This window comes from Oncorhynchus nerka, linkage group LG9b (assembly GCF_034236695.1).
Source record: "Oncorhynchus nerka isolate Pitt River linkage group LG9b, Oner_Uvic_2.0, whole genome shotgun sequence".
NCBI classification, from domain to species: domain Eukaryota; kingdom Metazoa; phylum Chordata; class Actinopteri; order Salmoniformes; family Salmonidae; genus Oncorhynchus; species Oncorhynchus nerka.
Window position 1 is genome coordinate 18,291,135 of NC_088424.1, and position 18,484 is coordinate 18,309,618.

The window sequence follows — 18,484 nt, forward strand, 5'->3', positions numbered from 1 at the left end:
TGTGCTCTGCTTCTATTAACAATTCAGCAATAGATGCTGTGGTCGCACTTCAGGACATCCCAATTCTCTCTCTCTCGCTCCTCAGGATTGTTTTGCTCCATGACTGCTCATATTAAAGAGATCGAATGGGATCTTAAGTACTTACACATTTGTAAAATATTGTACGAATTGGAATTCATAGAATATCATAAGAATTGGATGGCGTGAACTCTACTTTCAATACTACTATCTGAAATTATACAAAACCTTTATTAGGCATCTTTAATCAGTAGCTTCCTGCCACTGTCTGACAGTTTGTATCGAGTTGGCTCCAGTCCAGATAAACCTGAGACACGGGCCTGCCGTGAATCAGCATATTGGCAAATGGACCTGCCATAATTTAGTCCTGAGGGGATGAAAGCTGCTAAGTAATAATCTCTCACATCCACCACTTGCTTTATTTGTATGTGCAAAACACAATTTTACATGATTTAAACAGACAACAAATGGGCTAAACATGGCAATTGGTAGCAGGTACCTACATATATCAAAGGATTGGGAATCTCCATGACCGCAACTTCGAACAACTGATAGCAACAACAACACAATCTGGCCCAGGAATATTTTTTAAACGAGATGAAAAAAGTGTTGGATCTTCCGCACATGCGACAAGAACGCAACACTGGTTTTCACTGCCACGCAGACAATACACAACTTTACATTTCTGTGTCACCAGAGGATTTTAGCTCCATGGTTAAATTATTAGACTGTATTAGTGATTTAAATACTTGGATGGCTCACAACTTCCTCCAGCTAAATCAAGACAAGACCAAGGTACTTATTTTTGGATCCAAAGCGCAGAGAGAGATTCTGGCCGCACATTTGAATTAATGGGCATTAAAGATAAAACACCAGGTAAAAAACCTATGTGTTATTTTAGATTCTGTACTCAATTTCGAATCACACATTAGGAATGTGACCAAAATAGCTTTTTACCACCTGAGGAACATTGCCATGGTGCGGCCGTTTCTCCCAGGCTGATACAGAGCGACTCTTCCATGCTTTTATTTACAAGCAGGCTTGACTACTGTAATGCTCTTGTAACAGGGTTATATTGGTGATTCCCCTTGCCACTTTATTGTTAAGCCAATGGGGTTTTGGTTTGAGTTTGTCTTGCCTTCACCTACTCAACATGGCATCTTATTGGCTGGTTTGCGTAGCTTGCTTACGAGGGGGGTTGTTCCAGTTAGAATCGTCCCAGTGAACAAGCACCAAACCAGCGGTACATCAAAAGTGATTTATATACTCTCAAGTGATGATTTAAATGTACAATTTATATCAAATTGTTTGTAAATGTTATTCGAACATCAACACATAAGATGCAGCGATTTTTGGAGAATATTTGTTGTAGAGAATTCCCGCCAGTACTAGCTAGCAACTTACTATATCTGGTGGGGGGGTTCATATATTTTGTACAGTGCGTGAGTGCAGAGTTGGATGGTGAGATGTGCATTGCATGACGTGCAATTTTGTGCCGTTCCTATCAGGTACATTGTTAAAGATATTATATTGTATATTGTAATTGTATTATTTTGGTAACTAGCCCAGTGAACAAGCACCAAACCAGCGTGCGTGAGTGCAGAGTTGGATGGTGAGATGTGCATTGCATGCCGTGCAATTTTGTGCCGTTCCTATCAGAATAAATCTACATGACTGGTGCTACATGTTGGAGTTCCGTGTCGATGACTGATTGTACACAACGCAAGAAGAGCACTGTTACACTCTCCTGTCTGGTCTACCCAAGAAAGCCATAGGTCAACTGCAAAACATACAGAATGCTGCAGCACGGATACTGACCAAGACCAGACGGAGAGCACATATTACACCGGTTTTAAGGTCTCTGCACTAGCTGCCTGTGAGTTTTAGAATTAATTTAAGATTCTTCTATCAGTTTTTAAAAAACTCCACGATTGTGCACCTCAATACATGTCAGACATGTTTTTAAGTTATTTACACCCAGTAGGTCCCTCAGGTCCTCTGGCACTGGCCTTTTAACTATCCCAAAGCCTAGGACCAAGAGGCATTGAGAGGCAGTCTTTAGTTACTATGCCCCCAGCCTCTGGAATACCCTGCCAGAGAACCTGAGGGGGGCCAAAACTGTGGACATATTTAAAAAGAGATATTTTAACAGACCTGTCTGAAATGTGCTGTATAAATAAAGCTTGATTTGATTTGAACCAAAGTACTGTAGGGTCATTCCATGAAAAGAGTGCCATTTAAGATCCTTTGAATTTTACAAGGCCGTTATATTAAATGAAGTGCCCTTTAATAAAGACCACATGGATAATTCAATAATATGGTGAATCTTTTCCTTAAAAAAAAACTATTCTAAAGAAAATGTAACATCTGATAGTCATATGTTAGTGTAAAAGCAGGTGAGCTGGTTCTACTCTTTTTGACAATCTTTTGGTGTTTTGTGGTGGAAAACTGAGCGGGTCGAGTATAATCGGTCTATTATATTGACAAGATATTCGAGTGACCGCTCTAACAATGGAAATACATGTCCTCAAATATGGAAGGCAGGCAGGAGAAGGCGAGATCAGATGGGACCATTGAAGCTAATAAGAGGGCAGATACTCCTCTGAACAACAGGCCATAGAGATATATAGAGGCCTCATATTTGTATCTGTGCAATTCTAGCATCTGTTACAACATGAGCAACATCTCAATTTTCAAGTAGTCCATTTTCTTCTTCTTCATTGGCTGATTGCTTCCAACTCATAGGAATCCCCACCTAGTTGAATACTTTAAAACTGTGCAATCCCTCAATGGCATTGTCCTTGCTAAAACAAATAATATCAATGATGAGTCCTCTTATCTCTTATCTATTTCTATGACAACATGCACAACTCTGATATAAAGTTGCCAAAATGCCACATGCATCCACAGTGTTCCGTCCGACAGTCCAACCCCATGAAATAATCAACATATTTTATCAGATCAGATTGACCTCTCCCACTCAAAGGAGCGATCTACTATACAGGGACAACAGATGGATTCATTGAACTGTACGGCGGGTATGAATTGAATAAGAAAATGAATAAGAATAAGCAAATAAGAAAATGTCTGATAAATCAGGAGGCAATACAAACAGCAAATCAAGTTAAATGATTTCAGTACCAGTCAAAAGTTTGGACACACCTACTCAGTCAAGCCTTTTTCTTTATTTTTACTATTTTCTACATTGTAGAATAATCGTGGAGACATCAAAATTATGAAATAAGGCATATGGAAACATGTAGTAACCCCAAAAAAGTGTTAAACAAATCAAAATATATTTTATATTTGAGATTCTTCAAAGTAGCCACCCTTTGCCTTGATGACAGCAGCTCTCTCTCTCTCAAGTATCAAAGGGAGGTTTTATTCAGTGTGGAAAATCAATACACTTGAATATGTTTTCACGGAGGGGCACAAAGGGGCTCATTGTCTCTCGGTGTGACTGGATTTAATGTATTCCTGCTGATGAAACTAATTAAGCAATATCTAGCTAGCCCTCCACTCTAGTGAAGAGCCAGGAGCAGTCAGACAGGAAAACATTGCGAATGCTAATGTGGTAGAGTAAGGCAAGCTAGGCTAACTGAGTCTGGCTACATCCTAAATGGCACCCTATTCCCTACATAGGTCACTACTTCTGACCAGGCTCTCAGCTCCTTGTTATACACATCATATTGATTTTGGCTGGCAAAATTGATACGGTGCGGTGGCCAGGGTAGGGGACAGATCAATAGCATCCTGCTCTTTCATTGCTGGTGTAAATTGTCAATCCCACTCTGTTATATAAATGTCTGCCTTTCAGCACTCTCACCTGTTTCCCCATATGACCTCTAGCGACAGAACTTAAAAGAACAGCACGTAGACTTTCATCCCTAATTCCTATACGTAGACTACAAGAAGCTCAATCAAATCCAATTTTATTTGTCACATATTTCGTAACCAACAGATGCAGACTAACTAACAGTGAAATGCTTACTCATTTCCAACAATGCAGAGTGAAAGATTGAAAAAAATATGAAACAGTGACACGAGAAGTAACTAACTATACAGTGAATAATGAATAACAATAACTAGTAAAAAATAACATGCCTATATACAGGGAGTACCAGTTCCGAGTCGATGGGTATGAGGTAATTGAGGTAGCTACAGGTAGGGCTAAAGTCACTAGACAGCAGGATAAAATACAGTAGCAGCAGTGTATGTGGTGAGTGTGAAATTATGTGTGTGTGTGTGTGTGAAAGAGAGAGTGTGTGTGTAGTGCTAGTATGCATGTGTGCGTGTGTTATGTGTGTGTGTGTGTGTGTGTGTGTGTGTGTGTGTGTGTGTGTGTGTGTGTGTGTTGGGGTGTCAGTGTAAGTATGTGTGGGTAGAGTCTAGTGTGTGTGCATAGTCAGTGCAAGAGAGTTAGTGCAAAAAAGGTCAATGCAGGTAGTCTGGGTAGCCATTTGATTAGCTATTTAGAGGTCTTGTTTAGCAGTCTAATGCCTTGGGTGTAGAAGCTGTTCAGGGTCCTGTTGGTTCCAGACTTGGTGTACTGATACCGCTTGTCGTGCGGTTGCAGAGAAAACAGTCTATGGCTTGGTTGGCTGAAGTCTTAGACCATTTTTTGGGTCTTCCTCTGACACCACCTGGTATATTGTAGTGGTCCTGGATGGCAGGGAGCTCGGCCCCAGTGATCACCACCCTCTGTAGCATCTTGCGGTCTGGTGCCTTGAAGTTGCCGTACCAAGTGGTGATGCAGCCAGTCAAGATCCTCTCAATGGTGCAGCTGTAGACCTTTTTGAGGATCTGAGGGCCCATGTCAAACATTTTCATCCTCCCGAGGGGGAAGAAGCGTTGTAGTGCCCTCTTCACAACTGTGTGGGTGTGTGTGGACCATGTTAATTCCTTAGTGATGTGGACACAGAGGAACTTCAAGCTCTCAATCCACTACAGACCCGTCGATGTTTCATCACAGCAAAAGGAGGGATAGTAACAAGTCAAGCATCCTTCATTGGTGGTGACATCATACAAGGCAGTCAAAGGTTTGTCAGGGGACCGAACATGTTGATACATTTCAAGAAGGGTTTATGCAGACGCAAAGAAAATTTTATCACAACTTTGACTTGAAGAGTCCTTCACTGCACTCAGGGCTCATGCATACATCATTGCTTGTGTCTCATTTGAATGGACTCGGGACTGACAGGGTTAGGTTTAGGGGTGTAATGAACGGTGAGATATTGCTTGAATACAAGGATTCTGAATGATGAAACTAGTAAACAGCAGATATATGGAGTACAGTCAGAATAGTATAAGAAATACATAGGCGAAGTAGAGACTGTATTTGGATAATAATACTTTGATAACAACACAAGCAAAGTGGGATATTCAAGAGATAATTGTGACTCTGGCATCCTCACAACTGCTCCCATAAAATATTAGTGGGTGTATATATTGCAGTGATTTGTTGAAGGACAGTTGAGAGATTACACATCAGGCATCTACCCTAAAATGTCTGTTATCTATAATCCATATTTAAACTCTCATCCTGCTACACCTGCTTAGTCATACATTATTAACGCAACGTGTCTTTGGTCCAATGAGCTGGTTTCTCTCCCTCTGTCTCTCTCCTTCTCTCTCTCTCTCCCAGTCTCTCTCTCCATTTAAACCATTGGTAAATTAAGTTTCTAAATGGGAGACGTAATTACGCAACGTTTTTGAGCATTTTCAATAATAAATTATGATAAAATTAGTGCCGTTATATTCCTTATTTCTATGAATTATGAAGGGTTCTGTGGTGTTTTTAAATGGAAGAAATAGTTCATGTCTGAATAGCACTATGGTTCAGTAAGCCTATAACAAGGGCACTATGATGGATTTGTGAAATAAAACGCTTTAACCAAAGGATTCTTCAAACACCCTCAAACTTCTCTCATTTTCCCTTATCCTCTGCGACCCCATTCATATTTCACCAAAATTCACACAAAACAATTTATTGTGATTAGGCATGTAAATAAAAATGAGATTTCTACATTTCTTTCTCCATTCTTTCTCCCGGTCATTTACATTTATATTGAATTAAGCAGCAGTGGAGAGAGGTGCAGAGGGAAGGAAAGCAGAGTGATTATAATGTGAGATTACAGACAGATTGCACAGCCATTATGTTGTGTAATTACAGAGGGAGAGAAGAGAAGAAAAGGGCCCTGATACCCAGATGGCAGGATCCATTTAATTTAGAAAAGGTCTCTGCTACCTCTCAACGCTCCTGTAAATATTATATAGACCAAGCAGCCATTTTTATAGGTCACAATTTATGAGAGACAAATATCAAACACAGCATTCAGTGGGATGGGTTGTGTTATGGGTGTAGTTGGACCCATTGTACGATTTACAGCTGCATCCTATGTCAGTTTTATGGGTTAATTTGACTGTATTGATCTCTTGTAATGCATGTACTATTACTCATGAAGCACTTAGGGGGGTAATAGAATGAATAAAATAAATATCACACAGCTTTATTTAAGATCATGCTGTCCCTTATATTCTATATGATGACAATACGGCCAATGCATAGGAACTGCAAAGTCAAAACATATTAAATGAGTTGGTGTTAAATCGTGTAATAAATGACATGTAGAAATGTGTGAAGGTCTGTTACATTTATGCCGATGACCGCAGACAAAAATCATTTAGCTTTACTTACTATAAATAATTAAAGTCAATACACTTACAGAGGCTAAACAAACCCAATGTGATATTTAAGCTGGAAAGAAACAAATGCTCACACAAACATAACGTATAGTTGTTTTCAACAGTTTGTGCTGAAAACGGTCGTTCTTGTTTTTTTTCTACAGAGAAATGTGCAAATGTGTTTATCATAAATCGTAATTATCTTATTATTCTGTCACACTTTATCTACAACATACTGATATAGTCAATTGATTAACCATGTATCTATGAATAAGATTTGACAATGGCTCTACCTATTGACCTAGCTCAGTTACTACCATCTCGTGCTTGTGTCTGTCATTGCCATCTATAAATATATATATATATATAAAAATCTAAAAATATTTTAAAAAATTGGGGGGGGGGCAGTATTTACGATGTACTATAATTATTATGAAATTATATGCAATCGTTTTGTAGTTTGAGACTAAATTGTTATGACTTTTAGCAAACACTTTTATTTGGATAATGAGGCTTTTATTTTGAAACGAGGTGAGGTGCCACGTCACACAGGAAGTAATCCTCCACTCCAGGTCAATGTTTATTTACATCGGAGAGGTGAAGTTCAAAGCTAATTTACAACTTCAGCGTCTTGGACTACAGTTTTTATTTTCACATTGCACGGGTCTTTGAGTTAGCACAATTGATATACGTACCTGATTGCGTCGTGAACCATGAGTGCAATACTCCCTCGTATCGAGCAGCTATCGTCCAGAGTTGTGCGAATCCTGGGATGCAACCCCGGTCCAATGACACTACAAGGAACCAATACGTATTTAGTTGGAACGGGGAAAAGGTATTTTCGTTTTGTGGAAATGTATTCCACACCTGTACTAGCCTCGCATTTCCCCCCTTGGACAGCATTGCTTCATGCGTGCCTATCCATTTTCAGTTGAAGGTCTAATGTAGTACAATTTTATTGAAAGAGTGTTATGGATATGGAAACTACACAAAAGTATCAAACTGCATGAATTAAATTGTTGTTTTAAGGCGAGTGTTGATAGACACAGGAGAGCCTGCCGTCCCTGAGTACATCAGCAGTCTCCAACAAGCCTTGAGCCAGTTCAACACTGCCATCCAGGAGATCATTGTCACCCATTGGCATCACGACCATACAGGTGGGGTGATCGACATCTGCAGAGACATTACTGGAAGTGAGTGACACCTGACGATAGTAACTGTCTCATTTTGTCAGCCACAGATTGACAGCTTCAGAGGCCTTTTAGATCTGGTCCAGGGCGTTATGTGCTTTTTGTTGACGCTGACTCAGAAAGCCACACATCGCTTGTGTGCCTATGTGCTTTTATTTCTCCTCGCAGGTTCTGAGTTACAAGTAAGTAAACTCCCTCGCTCTCCCCCAACTGATGAAAGAATAGGACCAAGTAAGACGTACACTTACCTGAAACATGGAGACGTCATAGAAACTGAGGGGGCCACACTGAAGTAAGTGTAACGTTACTGTGTAAATAGTGTAGTGCCAGTGTTTGACTTGGGCAGCAGCTCACCGGAGCTCAGTACCGGCACCTAAATATAAACAGTCCCGGCACCTATTTCAGTCCAAGTCAAGCACTGTGAAGTGCATAAGCTTTATTATGGCTCTATGTATAACTGTGGGTGTGTGTATTTGTGTGCGCGCGCAGAGTCCTGTTCACCCCAGGACACACAGATGACCACATGGCCCTTGTTTTGGAGGAAGAGAAGGCCATCTTCTCAGGAGACTGTATTTTGGGGGAGGGAACGGCCGTGTTTGAAGATCTCTATGACTATATGAAATCTCTGCAAATTCTGCTGGACTCACAGGCTGACCTAATATACCCAGGTTTGTTATTGAGCTCTAAAACACTTCTTAAAACTCATGGGAATGCGTCCCAAATGGCACCTTATTCCCTATTTAGTGCAGTAATTTTGTCCATATGCCCTGGTAGTGCACTAAATAGTGAATAGGGTGCCAATTGGGACGTAGAGTGTGTCATTAAGTGGACAAAAATATATAGATGTCTGAAGCCACATGACATCATGATTTGAGAGGCTCTTCTTCAGATTACTAGTTTACATTTACAGCTATATCAGCTATGCATAGGACTTGATACAAAAACATATACGTTACTTTCTTCCCAAATTCATTTCTTTAGGTCATGGACCTGTGGTCCAAGACGCTGGTTCTAAGATCCAGCATTACATCAGCCATAGAAACCTCAGAGAGCAACAGATCCTCAGTGTCCTCCAGGCAGCCGGAGGGAACACATTTTCATCTATGGAACTGGTCAAAGTCGTCTACAAGGTTTGCACATTACAACTTAAAGTTAGGGGCCCGGTTGCATAGAACATCTTAAGTGTTTCCCTTAATCCCTTAAGGAATAATTTCCCTTTATCTAAGGGAATTGTTCAAGGGCGTTGCATAGAGCCCCTCAAATATTTCCTTTACGTAAGGGCATTCTTAAGGGGTTTTACAGGAGTTTGAAGACGTGTATGGCAGAAAGAGTATCTGGTTACCATGGAAATGGCACGATTCACTGACTCGTTTTGTGAGATAACAAAATAGGACTTCTGCAATCAAGACAGGATAACCAAATTGCTTCAGAAAATAGTAAACCACATTTATTGAAGTTACTTTTTTTCTAAACTTGTTTATATTACTTTCTAGTACGTCAAGCTAGCTTATAGAGTAGCTATAGCTACAATGGTTGCTCCACTAAAAGTTTTGTAGTTTAGTACGGTACCCTGCGTCACTACTTCATTGCTCCAGACCAGCGCAAGGGGGAGTTAGAGCACTGATTATGCTTTTGGATCCCAAGGCGCTACTGTGTGTCTAACTGACAATGAATGGGCTACATAAACCTAAATAGAAACTGATAATTGTGCACGACTTCAGTATCACTTACTAAAACTGTTGTTACACTAAGGTTTTTATTCTAAGAGAATCTTAGACTACAATTAGGGTGTGGAAATGTTAGGATTACTTTGCTCTTACTGTAGTACTGTAGCCTAAAGTCACGTTGTACAGCGCCCGAGTGGGGCAGCGGGTCTAAGACACTGCATCACAGTGCAAACTGATGCTGGTTCAATACCTGTGCCGGCCACGACTGGGAGACCCATGAGGTGATGGTAGGCTTTTGATTTCTCTCCCTCTAAAAACAGAAATAAATCATTCTAAATAACAATCTGGCTTTATTTACAAATTAGTAACAATGTCTCACCCCATGTTCAAGAATGGCCTTTTTCTCGCTCACTTTACGTTATTTGAAAACAAAATGTCGTTATTTTTATTTTTAAAACAAAGCAATTATTATTATTATTAAATTATTTAGAATGATTAGATATTTTCACAGATATATTATTAACCCTGTTTTTCACAAGCGTAGCATGCTGTGAATTCTGCAAACGTTTCTAGCAGGACAATATATTTATTTTATTTATTTTATTTTACCTTTATTTTACTAGGCAAGTCAGTTAAGAACAAATTCTTATTTTCAATGACGGCCTAGGAACAGTGGGTTAACTGCCTGTTCAGGGGCAGAACGACAGATTTGTACCTTGTCAGCTCTGGGATTTGAACTTGCAACCTTTCGGTTACTAGTCCAACGCTCTAACCACTAGGCTACCCTGCCGCCCCTGGATATACTATCCACAGAGATCAAATCAAATCAAATCAAATTTATTTGTCACATACACATGGTTAGCAGATGTTAATGCGAGTGTAGCGAAATGCTTGTGCTTCTAGTTCCGACAATGCAGTGATAACCAACAAGTAATCTAACTAACAATTCTAAAACTACTGTCTTATACACAGTGTAAGGGGATAAAGAATATGTACATAAGGATATATGAATGAGTGATGGTACAGAGCAGCATACAGTAGATGGTATCGAGTACAGTATATACATATGAGATGAGTATGTATACAAAGTAAACAAAGTGGCATAGTTAAAGTGGCTAGTGATACATGTATTACATAAGGATGCAGTCGATGATGTAGAGTACAGTATATAAACAAAGTGGCATAGTTAAAGTGGCTAGTGATACATGTATTACATAAGGATGCAGTCGATGATGTAGAGTACAGTATATGCATATGAGATGAATAATGTAGGGTAAGTAACATTATATAAGGTAGCATTGTTTAAAGTGGCTAGTGATATATTTACATCATTTCCCATCAATTCCCATTATTAAAGTGGCTGGAGTTGGGTCAGTGTCAATGACAGTGTGTTGGCAACAGCCACTCAATGTTAGTGGTGGCTGTTTAACAGTCTGATGGCCTTGAGATAGAAGCTGTTTTTCAGTCTCTCGGTCCCAGCTTTGATGCACCTGTACTGACCTCGCCTTCTGGATGATAGCGGGGTGAACAGGCAGTGGTTCGGGTGGTTGATGTCCTTGATGATCTTTATGGCCTTCCTGTAACATCGGGTGGTGTAGGTGTCCTGGAGGGCAGGTAGTTTGCCCCCGGTGATGCGTTGTGCAGACCTCACTACCCTCTGGAGAGCCTTACGGTTGAGGGCGGAGCAGTTGCCGTACCAGGCGGTGATACAGCCCGCCAGGATGCTCTCGATTGTGCATCTGTAGAAGTTTGTGAGTGCTTTTGGTGACAAGCCAAATTTCTTCAGCCTCCTGAGGTTGAAGAGGCGCTGCTGCGCCTTCTTCACGACGCTGTCAGTGTGAGTGGACCAATTCAGTTTGTCTGTGATGTGTATGCCGAGGAACTTAAAACTTGCTACCCTCTCCACTACTGTTCCATCGATGTGGATAGGGGGGTGTTCCCTCTGCTGTTTCCTGAAGTCCACAATCATCTCCTTAGTTTTGTTGAGTGTGAGGTTATTTTCCTGACACCCCACTCCGAGGGCCCTCACCTCCTCCCTGTAGGCTGTCTCGTCGTTGTTGGTAATCAAGCCTACCACTGTTGTGTCGTCCGCAAACTTGATGATTGAGTTGGAGGCGTGCGTGGCCACGCAGTCGTGGGTGAACAGGGAGTACAGGAGAGGGCTCAGAACGCACCCTTGTGGGGCCCCCGTGTTGAGGATCAGCGGGGAGGAGATGTTGTTGCCTACCATCACCACCTGGGGGTGGCCCGTCAGGAAGTCCAGTACCCAGTTGCACAGGGCGGGGTCGAGACCCAGGGTCTCGAGCTTGATGACGAGCTTGGAGGGTATTATGGTGTTGAATGCCGAGCTGTAGTCGATGAACAGCATTCTCACATAGGTATTCCTCTTGTCCAGGTGGGTTAGGGCAGTGTGCAGTGTGGTTGAGATTGCATCGTCTGTGGACCTATTTGGGCGGTAAGCAAATTGGAGTGGGTCTAGGGTGTCAGGTAGGGTGGAGGTGATATGGTCCTTGACTAGTCTCTCAAAGCACTTCATGATGACGGAAGTGAGTGCTACGGGGCGGTAGTCGTTTAGCTCAGTTACCTTAGCTTTCTTGGGAACAGGAACAATGGTGGCCCTCTTGAAGCATGTGGGAACAGCAGACTGGTATAGGGATTGATTGAATATGTCCGTAAACACACCAGCCAGCTGGTCTGCGCATGCTCTGAGGGCGCGGCTGGGGATGCCGTCTGGGCCTGCAGCCTTGCGAGGGTTAACACGTTTAAATGTCTTACTCACCTCGGCTGCAGTGAAGGAGAGACCGCATGTTTTCGTTGCAGGCCGTGTCATGGCACTGTATTGTCCTCAAAGCGGGCAAAAAAGTTATTTAGTCTGCCTGGGAGCAAGACATCCTGGTCCGTGACTGGGCTGGGTTTCTTCTTGTAGTCCGTGATTGACTGTAGACCCTGCCACATGCCTCTTGTGTCTGAGCCGTTGAATTGAGATTCTACTTTGTCTCTGTACTGACACTTAGCTTGTTTAATAGCCTTGCGGAGGGAATAGCTGCACTGTTTGTTTTCGGTCATGTTGCCAGACACCTTGCCCTGATTTAAAAGCAGTGGTTCGCGCTTTCAGTTTCACGCGAATGCTGCCATCAATCCACGGTTTCTGGTTAGGGAATGTTTTTATCGTTGCTATGGGAACGACATCTTCAAAGCACGTTCTAATGAACTCGCACACCGAATCAGCGTATTCGTCAATATTTTTATCTGACGCAATACGAAACATGTCCCAGTCCACGTGATGGAAGCAGTCTTGGAGTGTGGAGTCAGCTTGGTCTGACCAGCGTTGGACAGACCTCAGTGTGGGAGCCTCTTGTTTAAGTTTCTGCCTGTAGGCAGGGATCAACAAAATGGAGTCGTGGTCAGCTTTTCCGAAAGGGGGGCGGGGCAGGGCCTTATATGCGTCGCGGAAGTTAGAGTAACAATGATCCAAGGTTTTACCACCCCTGGTTGCGCAATCGATATGCTGATACAATTTAGGGAGTCTTGTTTTCAGATTAGGTAGGCGCACGAGGTTCAAGGCATGAGAGCAGGAGGCACGGGACGGGCCACAGAGCAGCGCACAGAAGACAGACCTAGCCCATGGTGGAGGGGGGTTGGACCCCCAACCCGTACCACAGGGTAGCACAGAGCAACACTTTAAGGGGCATTGCATTAATTATGGCGCTGACTAGGGAAATGTTCCCGCTGTTCTTAGTGCCTGTCTGCACGTTCAAACTAAAACAACGTAACTAATAATGGTGCAAAAAATGTCCCTTTAGATATGAATTGGGTGGGCAGATATGATTAAATATTAAAGAATTAGACCTCTCACTAAAGGCGTCAGTCAAAAGTTATTCTTAAAAATTACATGAAAAGCACACATTTGTAAATCCCAAACTCTAAAAGTAATTGGAAAGGTAGATACTAATTATTTGGGACATTGTGGCTTTTGGTTTCTCCAGAAATAAATCATTCTAAAAAACAAACTGGCTTTATTTACAAATTAGTGAGAATGTCTCACCCCATGTTCAAAAATGGCCTTTTTCTCACTCACTCTAGGTTAAATGAAAACAAAATCCTCTCCAAAAATACCTTAACTTCTTCAACAAAGTGATTATTATTATTATTAATTAATTTAGAATTGTATAAAAGTCCCTTAGATATTTTCAGATATTCTCACAGATTTTAACAAAAAATGCCTATTAGATATTCATTTAGAATCCTCCATTCCCGCTGATGCTGGGGGCCCCACAAGGGTGCGTTCTGAGACCTCTCCTGTACTCCCTGTTCACCCACGACTGCGTGGCCATGCACGCCTCCAACTCAATCATCAAGTTTGCAGACGACACTACAGTGGTAGGCTTGATTACCAACAACGACGAGACGGCCTACAGGGAGGAGGTGAGGGCCCTCGGAGTGTGGTGTCAGGAAAATAACCTCACACTCAATGTCAACAAAACAAAGGAGATGATCGTGGACTTCAGGAAACAGCAGAGGGAGCACCCCCCTATCCACATCAACGGGACAGTAGTGGAGAGGGTAGAAAGTTTTAAGTTCCTCGGCGTACACATCACGGACAAACTGAACTGGTCCACCCACACAGACAGCGTTGTGAAGAAGGCGCAGCAGCGCCTCTTCAACCTCAGGAGGCTGAAGAAATTCGGCTTGTCACCAACAGCACTCACAAACTTTTACAGATGCACAATCGAGAGCATACTGTCAGACTGTATCACTCCCTGGTACGGCAACTGCTCCACCCACAACCATAAGGCTCTCCAGAGGATAGTGAGGTCTGCACAACGCATCACCGGGGGCAAACTACCTGCCCTCCAGGACACCTACACCACTTGATGTCACAGGAAGGCCATAAAGATCATCAAGGACAACAACCACCCGAGCCACTGCCTGTTCACCCCGCTATCATCCAGAAGGCGAGGTCAGTACAGGTGCATCAAAGAAGGGACCGAGAGACTGAAAAACAGCTTCTATCTCAAGGCCATCAGACTGTTAAACAGCCACCACTAACATTGAGTGGTTGCTGCCAACACAATGACTCAACTCCAGCCACTTTAATATTGGAAGAATTTATGTATTTTTTTTTATCACTAGCCACTTTAAACAATGACACTTAATATGTTTACATACCCTACATTACTCATCTCATATGTATATACTGTACTCGATACCATCTACTGCATCTTGCCTATGCCGTTCTGTACCATCACTCATTCATATATCTTTATGTACATATTCTTCATCCCTTTACACTTGTGTGTATAAGGCAGTTGTTGTGAAAGTTTCAGGTTCGATTACTCGTTGGTTATTACTGCATTGTCGGAACTAGAAGCACAAATATTTCGCTACACTCGCATCAACATATGCTAACCATGTGTATGTGACAAATAAAATTTTATTTGATTTTCTAAATGTAATTATTGGCGTAGAGTCACGTCATTGAAAAAAATATTTTCCGATATACTGTAGGCCTACCGTAGGCAAAATGAGTCTCACTAGTGTTGAGTAATGTGCTGTTAAAAGTGGTGTAGGTCTTATTTATTTAAAGAGAATTTTCAAGTTAGAAGCAATAGGATTTGAAGCAATAACTATTTCAGCATCGTTTCGCACTGCTCTGAGACAAGCATGTTGACTGGTCTTGATAAATCAATGCAATTTTTTAAATTTTCACTGAATCTCTGTTTGATTATTGGGTTTACACTGCAATTATGGTGTGGAAATGTTATGCCCCTTAGATATTAACTTAGAATCCTCCAATCCTCTTATGCTGTAGCCTACTTCTGACCGTCACGTTTTACAGTGCCATATTTTCCGTTCCATCCTAACGGAAACCCTGAGTGTTTCGTTGTTTGTTTTTCTTGAAATACAAACACCATAATATTAATCAAATGAATTAAGCTACATTTCTTAAAATCAGTCCCATATCCTATGTTCTTACAAAAAAGGTTTTAAATTATCTAGTAATGCTAATATATATGGAAGACTATCAAATGCTTCTCAAAGATGCCCTCTGGTAGTCAAACTAGCACTAACTTGCATTAATGTTAAAAATGTTAAATAATGTGCCATAGAATTCTGCTACAGCCCGGAAGGTGTGCTGCAGTATGACACAACTTTTAAAGGAGGAACCACTGTAACTAGCCAGCTATCTTTATAGCCATGGATTGTGCATCTTCCATCGTTTAGCTAAGTAGATAGCTTTTTGATGTTCAAACTTTTGTAACCAGAGCAGATGAAGGCAACATCCACAAGTGCTGTTTACATTGATATCCATACTGAATGAAGCAGTTAAGGGACTTCGTGGGCACCATAACTTTTTAACTTAATTTAAGGGGGAAATTCACCTTAAAATGTTTTGTGCAACTGACTTAACTTTAAGGGGAAACTTTCCCCTTAAAGGTAACTTAAGGTGTTTTATGCAACCAGGTCCTGAACCTCCTTTGGTTACATTTTGGTAAATATTCGGTATGTGTAGATGCTGACCAAATAATGTTACATCATCCAAAGCCTACTAACACTGCTTTGCCTATAGAATTATATGGGTTGCACATTCGGTCACAATTTTGTTTTGAATGTTTGTTTTAGGACTGATGAAGATTTAATCAAAAGTGCATTACTGTGACTTGAAAACGGATGACATCTCTAAAGAAGGCAAATAATTAGTAGGAAAACCTAGATGCAGTATAATGTTAGCTACAGTAGCTAGCTAAGATTGAGGGGAGATCTCCAGATTTGATCTAGCTAATGTTAGCATTGCTAGCTATTTTTGAGTGCTATTTTTGCTAGTCATTTTACTGTGGCTTCGTCTACATATCTACCTCAAGTACCTCATACCTCTGCACATTGATCTGGTACTGTTACTCCCTGTATATAGTTCCATTGTTTCATGTTTTTTGTGGACACCAGGTAGATTAGCTGCACATTTTTGCAACAGCAAATGAGGATCCTAATAAAATACCAAATACCGTTTGTGTATTTTATTTTATTCCTTGTGTTAGTTACTAGTTTTGTATATAATTTTTTAAACTCTGCATCGTTGGGAAAGTTTCGTAAGCAATAATTTCACTATAAAGTCTACACCAGTTGTATTTGGGGCATGTGATGGAAATGAAATTTGATTTGATGAACTTTGCTAGCTAATGACAACATTGCCATCTGTCTAAAGTAAATTTGAAAACATGATGAAAAGTTGTTTCCTACTAAATACTCTGTGTACTAGCAATGTCATCATAAGCCCCTATAGTGTAATTTAGGCAAAGTCATTAGCCCCTTTTCAAAGTCATTTGTCCCTGTTCTACTTTTGAGCATCAATATGGCTGCGGTGGCTGTGGGATGTTGACAACAATGACAGAGGTGCAACCCATGAATTAGAGATCTTCACGGGTCCAACAGACCCAACATTTTGTATGTTTTTTTCAAGGGGCCTTTTCGGAACGGGTCTGACTGTCTTATGGTCTCAGTTTTAAAAATATATAATTTATGCATATCGGGTCGGATGGGAAAACCTCGGAATGGTTCCAACTTTTTGCACCCTTGAAAACCTCTACCATGAATAATCTACTTTGTAACCCATTTTGTAAAATGTACTTTTCTGCAAAAGGAGACACCTGAACATCTGCATAGAGCAGCAGAGGTGAACCTTGTGCATCACCTAAAGAAACTGGAGAAGGAGGGGAAAATAACTGTTGGTATGTCTTAATTTCACTTACATTACATTATGTTACACCATTCGGTTAATGTATTACCATTTTCCAGTAGTTAACATTTTTTCATTTACTATTTTTCTTTCAGCTAGTGATGATTCTTCTCACACCAACAAATGGAAAAGTAATTTGTGATCAATGATTTAATCCGATTCATCTGTTGAAAAATGACATCCCTAACAAAGGACACATGTAATCTTGGATTCAAATGATTCACATTTCCCTGTCCCACACACAACTGGGCTTGTTTGACGTGAAGTAAAGAGTATTTGCAAGAATCTTACTTTGTAATTCTTTATAGAACTGCAATTATTTAATGTCTGTACTTTGTCTTAAGACAGCTAAAGGGGTGTTAAAATATGGCACATCAATATAGGGAGCTGCAAATGCACTGGTGGGTACCCCTCATTTATACCCCTCATTCATCGACAGATAGCCTCAAGGTTCGAGGGTTAGGCCAATAACAGAAATGTTGCTGGTTTGAAATCCCAGAGCCAAGAAGGTAAGAAATCTTGCTATGCCCTTGAGCAAGGCACTTAACCCCAATTGCTCCATTGGTGACCCTGGCCGTGACCCCAATTCCTGTAGCAGCTCAGGGGGAGTTGGGATATGCAAGAAACACATTTCCATTACAAACTTATACATGTGTGTAACAGGACAAATATAAGCAGCCCCACAAGTATTATTATTATTGCTAATATGCTGATCTTGGACATTTGGGCATTATGAGTTGTACTACTTTCAGAATGTTACTGTGGACAGCTTAACTCTGATAAACTAAGATGAAGCACATTTAAACCCTGTGAAGTGATCTTATTGTTCCTTTCTATTGAGAAACCCAGATCAAACTGTATGAATCTATAATGTAAAATGTACAGATGCCTTCTAATAAATACATTGTTTTTCAATATAGAACAAACCGGTACTCAAAGTTATCATTCATATCATTCACTGCCTTTGCAATAATATACACAAATAAATATTTTGGGACAATGATCAATGCTAATACCAAAGCCACTGATTCATACCTGGGCAAGGCTTTCGACTCTGTCAATCACCACATTCTTATTGGCAGACTCGACAGACATGGTTTCTCAAATGATTGCCTCGCCTGGTTTACCAACTACTTCTCTGATAGAGTTCAGTGTGTCAAATTGGAGGGCCTGTTGTCCGGACCTCTGGC

The 18,484-nt window shown here is 41.0% G+C and overlaps 1 protein-coding gene across 2 annotated transcripts; it reads left to right on the forward strand.

Annotated features, from left to right (window-relative positions):
* Positions 1-7,245: 7,245 nt before the first annotated feature.
* lactb2 (lactamase, beta 2) lies at positions 7,246-18,220 on the forward strand. 2 transcript variants are annotated; one of them, XM_029642542.2, is made up of 7 exons: positions 7,246-7,537; positions 7,732-7,895; positions 8,061-8,184; positions 8,382-8,560; positions 8,874-9,022; positions 17,199-17,286; positions 17,390-18,220. In XM_029642542.2, exons 1-7 carry the CDS (start codon positions 7,416-7,418, stop codon positions 17,434-17,436), a joined length of 873 nt encoding a protein of 290 aa, XP_029498402.1. In that variant the 5' UTR covers positions 7,246-7,415; the 3' UTR covers positions 17,437-18,220. The 2 variants fall into 2 exon arrangements, with proteins under 2 accessions (XP_029498402.1, XP_029498403.1); XM_029642543.2 differs by having other exon boundaries at positions 7,732-7,859.
* Positions 18,221-18,484: the final 264 nt, after the last annotated feature.

Excerpts from the sequence above, each read along its gene's own strand:
- lactb2 (XM_029642542.2), top strand. The coding sequence starts at position 7,416 with ATGAGTGCAATACTCCCTCGTATCGAGCAGCTATCGTCCAGAGTTGTG. Across the intron at positions 8,185-8,381 it reads ACTGAGGGGGCCACACTGAA|AGTCCTGTTCACCCCAGGAC; the intron begins GTAAGTGTAACG and ends GTGCGCGCGCAG. Across the intron at positions 8,561-8,873 it reads GGCTGACCTAATATACCCAG|GTCATGGACCTGTGGTCCAA; the intron begins GTTTGTTATTGA and ends TCATTTCTTTAG.